At 55.0% G+C, this 6,898-nt stretch overlaps 1 protein-coding gene across 1 annotated transcript in view; it reads right to left on the minus strand.

Moving 5' to 3' along the window:
• Positions 1-6,898, minus strand: part of SLIT1 (slit guidance ligand 1) — a 174,234-nt gene that overhangs the window by 33,949 nt on the left and 133,387 nt on the right. Inside the window, exons 14-20 of the mRNA XM_007456197.1 lie at positions 5,505-5,668; positions 4,799-4,822; positions 4,536-4,680; positions 3,867-3,941; positions 3,569-3,712; positions 934-1,077; positions 477-643 (exon numbers count right to left, since the gene is read on the minus strand). Coding sequence (XP_007456259.1) covers positions 477-643; positions 934-1,077; positions 3,569-3,712; positions 3,867-3,941; positions 4,536-4,680; positions 4,799-4,822; positions 5,505-5,668 — 863 coding nt within the window. The remainder of the gene's footprint in view (positions 1-476; positions 644-933; positions 1,078-3,568; positions 3,713-3,866; positions 3,942-4,535; positions 4,681-4,798; positions 4,823-5,504; positions 5,669-6,898) is intronic.

Consider the following 6,898-nt stretch of genomic DNA (forward strand, 5'->3'; position numbering starts at 1 on the left):
GAGGGAAAGAAGGAAGTGGCCACAGGAGAGAGATGGAGGATTCAGGGGAAAGAGGACATTGGCACAAGAAGTGACCCGCGTGTGGAGGGAGGGGTGCCCCCTTGACAGTGTCCTGTTGCACATTACAGACAGGCTGAATCCACTGTCCGGAGTGCTTAGGAATAACCAGGAGGTAGGTCTCTGGGTTAAACGTACTTACATAAAGAAATTACACTAAAATGTTAACTGTGATTTTCTCTGAGTGATGGGCTGATAGGTAACGTTTATTCCCATCTTTTATCCATATTTTCCCATTTTTTAAACAATAAGCACATTATTGCTCTTATAATCACATGAAGACCCCACCAGGCAGAGGCAGGCACAGGACTGAGTAGGTCTCCCTGCTCCTCGCCCCTCCCCCCTCCACAGAGCCTCCCCTCCTCTCTGGGGCATGACCTCTCCCCATCCCCCTGCCACCCAAGGGGCCCGTGAGTTACCTTCCTCACACCTGAAGTCGGGGACAGCCACGTCCTGCAGGGGAATCTGCCGCAAGAAATCCGGGTTCTGGCATCGCGGGTTCCCCGTCACGATCTTCCTCTTGCGCAGCCAGTCGCCCAGCCAAGCCAGCTGGCAGTTGCAGTTGAAAGGGTTGGCCAGAAGGTTTCTGGAAGAGGCGGGTGGTATGACCACGAAGACACCCACCAGACTCAGTTGTCCCAGCAAAGCCGGCTCCTGCTCGCCACATGCTGGCCACACGGCCACCCAACACTCCCGGACAACCAACCCGCCAAGAGGCAACATTCTAACGTGCAAGGACCCAAACACCCTGAGTCTTTTAAAGTGACCACCGGAGAAGGCCGTGTCCTAAGGTGGTGGATGGGCAGGGCTCCGGGGTTCAGTTCGGATGGCTGGTGCCCAAGCCCCAGGCCCGCCTGCCCTCTGGGGCACACTTACAGCGTGGAGAGGGCCTGGAGGGTGTCGAAGGCCCCAGGGGAGATGGTGGCGATCTGGTTGTCGTAGAGCGAGAGGAGGCGGACACTGCGCAGACCCGTGAAGCTGTCATTGTGGATGCAGCTGATGCGGTTGTTCCTCAGCATCCTGGGAGCCGGGAGAGGAGGGGAGAGTCCGTGCCGTGCCCTGCGCCCATCTGCCTGCCCTGTGCTTTGGCCGCCAGCGGCCAGTTCACAAGTTCTCCTCTGGGGGCATTGAGCCACGGAGAGGGCAGCCACAGCGCCAGGATTCTACACACCTGGGCTCCCCTCCAGGCTTTCCCTGCCTCTGAATTGACTGCCTCTCCATCCTGCCCACACGGCCCTCATGCTGAACACCATCACCCTCACCCCCTGGGTTCCCAGAGCCTCCCCAACCTCGGGCCACACTCCGTATCAACACCTGAGACTTTCGTAAAACTTAAACCCGGCCATGTCGCTCTTCAGCCTAAAGCCCGTAGCAGCCTCTAAACTGTCCACAGAATCATGTTTAAACTCTTTACTGTGACATGTGAGCGCCTGCCCAAGCCAGCCCCAGAGCAGCACCTGCCCGCCTCCCCAGGGATGGACACACTCTCTACTCCTCTGTCCTTCAGGCCTGCTGCCCAGGCCTGCATCCCCACACCTCTCCCCGGCTGGATCTCCTTCTAGAATGACCTTCTTCCTCATTTATAGCTGCAAAAGTCTCTGTTCATCCTCAAACATCTGGCTCAGTTCCTTTCCTCAAGCAAAAACAAAAACGAAGCCTGGCACAGAATAGGCAAGTCACAAAAGAAATTAAAATGAGTGAACTAGGTGAGGGAGATTAAAAGGTACAAACTTCCGTTACAGGATAAGTGAGTCACAGCATGAGATGCACAGAAATAAGTAAACAAATAGCTTATGAACATTCACTGAAAAATGTTCAAATCAAGGACATTTAAGTAATAGTGAATCTTTGCCTGCCAAATTACAAAATAATTAAAAATAAAATAATAATAGTAAAGCCCAGCGTTGGCAGGAGGGTGGGAGGACAGGCACTTTCATGCACAGCTGGCAGGAAAACAACTTGGGACCTGCCCAAAGTGCACCTGGTAAGATGTGCCAAAATCCCTAAAAGGGCCCTTTGTGCTTTTACCCCGAAGGTCTACCTTTAGGGATTTATCTTTAAGGCAATAACCCCAGATGAGCACAGAATTTCATAACAAAGATATCAATCACAGCATTGCTTGTAATAAAATTAGAAACAGCCTAAATCTCTAATAATTATATAATATATAATCTTTCAAAATGATGTTGTAAAAGAAATCGTAAGGATACGTAAAGACGCTCACATTCTGTTAAAGGAAAAAACATTACTAAATAAAATGTATTCTAGGATTCCATTAAAATATATCTGTGTGTTTGCATGAATGTATGTGGGTGTACGTGTGTGTGGGTGTGCGTGCGCATGTGTGTGTGTGTAACTGGAAGGATAGTTGTCTATATCAACAATTAACTGTGGTCAGTGGAGGGGTTACAGGCATTCTTTTTCCTGTGCCCTCACCATCCTTCACATGCTCCTGCAGGCCCACGGCACCCTCTTTCAAAGAATACTAGGCATGTATAAAAAAGAATGAGGCAGCCCTCTATGAAGAACCTGCCACACTATCTTTACAAGTGAAAAAAAAGCAAGTTGCAAAACACAGTGCATAATAAATCCCCTTGTGTAAAAGAGACAAACAAAAATCCACAGGGAATGCCTCCATGCATTCATTTACCTTACACAAATGCCATGATATGTGCTCAGAAAATAAATCTATAGCCTTACTGCGGGCTGGGATTTAAATCCAGGCTGGTGGCTTCTAGAGGTGATGTCCACAGTATAGCCATTAGCCACATGTGGCTGTTTATACTTAATTAAAATGAAACGAAATTCAAAAGTCAGTGCCTCCGTAGCACTGGCCACATTTCAAGTGCTCCATAGCCGCATGTGGCTACCAGATTGGTCAGTGCGGATGTGGGATGTTTCTGTCCCTGTGGTGAGTCTGACGGGACAGCACTGTCTATCGGACGCTCTAAAGGTCTACATGATCATCTGAAGAGCTAGTGCTGCCTGGACAGAGACAGGGGCTCCCTTCAGCGTTCACAGAGGGGTGGATGACCCCAGGATCCCACTCAGTCCTGACGTCTGGAGAGCTCTGCCTGGGCTCTGAGTCATGGGGTCTCAGAATCCCAGGGATGGTGGGAATCCCTCCTTCCCCACCTACACCCACTTGAGTCACCTCTGCGAGGTCCCTGCCACTGTAGCACCAGCCACTCCTGAACCGAAAACACGTGCTGTGCTCTTGCAGCCGGACCACGGGGCGATGAGAGGGGACCTCCGGAAGGGTCCACCTCCCCATCCCTTCACCCGCCATCGACCCCCCACCCTGGGGAACCAGAAGGCAGCCCTCGTCACAGTGACCAACATCTGATGACTTGGCGCGCTGCAGCCAGGGTCCTCAGCCGCGGCCCCCTCAACTCCTGCAAGCTGGGGCCAGGGAAGGAGACTCCCACCCTCGCTCTTCCCTTCCCTTTAACGCAGACGCCCACTCTCTGGCTTGGCTTCTGCCCACCCCGTTCCCCGGCCACACACTCACAGCGTCCTCAGGCCGTCCAGGCCCCGGAACATGCCGCTCCGGATGGACTCCAGCTGGTTGGCGGTCAGGTGCAGCTCGCTCACTGAGGCTGCGCCCTCGAAGGCCCCGTCTTCAATCTCCGACACCTTGTTGTTGCTCAGATTGCTGGGAGAGGATTATGGAGTTCAGGACCCTTTCCTGCACCCAGCTGCCATGCACGGGAGCCCTGCCCCCGACAGGAGCTACCCCACACCCAGAACTTCCCCTTCCCATCCTGACCGGCGTCCTGACTGCACCTTCCTGCCATTGGGTAACTCACATTTTCTTCAGATGGGTGAGTTTTTTAAACATCCCGGTGGCCTCCAGGATGGAAATCTCATTGTTGTTTAATCGTCTGTAAGAAGCAACGAAAGGAACTTATACATCCATAAATGACAGACGTTAAAGTATCTTCCAAACCGAGACTATTTGGGACTCAAACCAAGGGGACTCCCAGAAGAATTTCTCTGGTGAGATGAATTGATCCTATTTCAGAAAAGGCTGGACCAAGAGCTGGGGGGTGAATGGGGATATTTTTAACATGAAAAATGCCATGAACTTTACATACATAAATGACAGGCATGTGTAGGTATCTGTGCACATGCATATATATGCATGCACAAATTTATATTTTTAGAGAAAGAAGAAAAATAAAAGAATGGCTTAGGCTACAACTTTAGCTGATGGAATCAGGTCCCCACAAAGAAAGCAAAAGCATGATTGAGAGAAGCCGCCCTGGTTCAGGGCGGGCCAGAGACTGCCTCAGCAGGGCGTGTGGGACTGGGAGTGAGAAGCAGAGGGACCACTTCCTGCTGGACCCAGCAGCTGGCATGCTCCCGGGGTGGGGTCTCCAGTGGTCCCCAAATAGAGCTGCGACAGAGGAAAACCCGGAGGAGGGCCGGGAGGGTCCGTGGGAGCTGGGGGCAGGTGAGGGGCTGGGGGCTCTCACAGCTCGGCCGTGGCCTGGGGGATGCGCTCAGGGATCTTGGTGAGCTTGAGGCCGGAGCACTCCACCATGCTGGCCTCGCAGCGGCACTTGTGGGGACAGACCACGTCGCTGTTGCATTCGCTGTTCAGCTGGTAATCCTCTGTTCCTGTGGTGAGAGGGCGGGGGCCGGGGGCGGAGGAGTTCCAAGCAGCCCTGCCCAGCCCAGAGTCTCCCGGGACCCCTGGCCTCCCACTGCCACCGTCCCAGCCAGGCCCCCCTCTTACCTGGAATAAGGTACTGCTCTTTGGCTGGGGAGAGAAGCAGAAACACTGCAATGCTGGGAGTGTCCAGGCCATGCAGGAACAGCCCAGGCCTCAGCCCTGCTGCCCAGCGGAAGCCGCCCCAGGAACCAGGCTCGGGTCACAAACCAAGGCCCTGGCGCCCACCCACCCAGCCCCTGTGTGAAGGTCTTGCTACGAACACAGATATTCCTTGCCCGGGCTGATGCAGGGGACAGCACCACACCCAAGTAAACCTCTTCCAGGGAGCACCAAAACCACGGGAATGTTCACATACAACGGCACAGGTGAGGATGGACCAGGATCCGGGCTCAGAAGCCGACCCACACTGTCCCTAGCCAGTTGCTGTTTCTGCTGCCCCAGAGCCTGGAGGAGGCAACCATCTCTCTGAGGAGGGTTCCCAGGCCTCCTGAGTGTCTTAAAAAGCTTGAAAGAGAACTGTCCTGGGAGGAAAGGGACCTGGGTCCTTGCCCGTCCTCTCCGGGGTATCTTCGGCAAGCTCTACCACCTTCCCAGGCCTCAGTAAAACAAGGGGTGGGAAATTGGTAGATCCAAGTCTACACTGTGGGCCCGCACCCTCCAGCGTGGGTCCAGAGTGGTCCAGGGCACGCTTGTTGGGACCACCCAGGAACATCACAGGGTCCCTGAGCAGACTGAAGGCGGGCGGGTGGGCAGGCAGGCGGGCAGCTACCTGAGCACCGGAACTTCTTGCTCTTGATCTGCCCGATGCGCTTGTTGGCAAGGCGCCGGGGGCTGGCGCATCGGGCCCCGCTGGTCTCGATGGGGTTGGTGCGCAGGAAGTCTGCCAGCCACTTGAGGTTACAGTCACAGATGAAAGGGTTCTGGGCCAGATGCCTGTCCAAAGGGGGCAGATGGGAGATCAGAGACAAAGCTGCACCGTTGTGCTCACCGCCACCTGGATGGGGCCTCACCGCTTGCTCGTGGCCAGAGCCCACCTGGCCCTGGGGAGAAATGCGCCACCTGGGGACAGCACCTGGAGGTGCCCACCACCTGTGGAGAAGTCTTACCAGAGCCTGGCAGTGGGGATGGAACTCCACAGCCTGGAGCTTCCAGCTGTCCCTTCAAGCCTCACTCTGTCCCGTCTCCTTCTACTCACCTGTTCCTCCCTCTGCCCTGTGACAAACAGGAGTGGAGGCAGAAGCAACCCAGAGACCGGCCAGGGCACCCCTGTCCTTCCAAGGGCGAGGTGATGGAACGGACATTAGAGCCCAAGACCTCAGTATCCAGCGGCCTTTGGACCCCGCCGGTGCCATGAATCCTGGGCTGTCCCCTCCCTGTGGCTTTGGGCGGCAGCAGCCTCTTTCCCACAGCCTCTGTCAAGAAGGGGCTGGGGCCAGGGTGGCAAGGCTGGGCCTGCAGCTGGGGTAGGAGGTCTCAAAGTGCCTGCTGCGGCCCCTCAGCTTTCCATGGAATCTCCGTTCCTACCCCAGTCCGTAGGGGTTGGCCCCTCTTGACTATTTTACAGGGCGTCTCTTGACACAGGGAAACTCAGAAGGCATTACTGAGTAGCTGCTTATTGGAGAACCACTCATATCTTCTTGCTGGCTCCCTGTGTTACCCACAGGATAAATGTGGGGTGGGGGCAGCTGACAGGTGATACTAGCTGAGGGAACCCGGGTCACTGTAAGTGACCATAGGGGTGTCTTTCCCATTGGCCCTGACTGCCCTGCAGGCTCAGACCAGCCACATCTTAACCACGTAGCAGCCGGCTTGCCCACCTGTGTCTGGGCCAATGCGGCACTGCGTGCTCCGCTTTCTACACCGAGACAGCCAGGGAAAAGAATCCAGCACCTGTCCTGACTACTGTTCCCAAGAGCCAATGCTTCTGCATGGGGCCAGCTCAGAGGACTCGCCATGCCATGGCTATTCTTCCTCCATCTAATGCCATTAATCCAAGTCATCTACCCAGGCTCTTGCTACGGCCACACAGCTCTCTCCAAGCAGAGGCACAAGCCCTTGCCCAGAGTCTGCGCTCAGCTCAGACCTTGGCCACTCTCTCCATCCATCCCCTCCTGGCCTCCGCCCTCTGGCCACTGGTCAGTATGCTTGGTGACAGCTTTCCCT

Source organism: Lipotes vexillifer, unplaced genomic scaffold, assembly GCF_000442215.2.
Source record: "Lipotes vexillifer unplaced genomic scaffold, Lipotes_vexillifer_v1.1 scaffold184, whole genome shotgun sequence".
Lineage (NCBI taxonomy): Eukaryota > Metazoa > Chordata > Mammalia > Artiodactyla > Lipotidae > Lipotes > Lipotes vexillifer.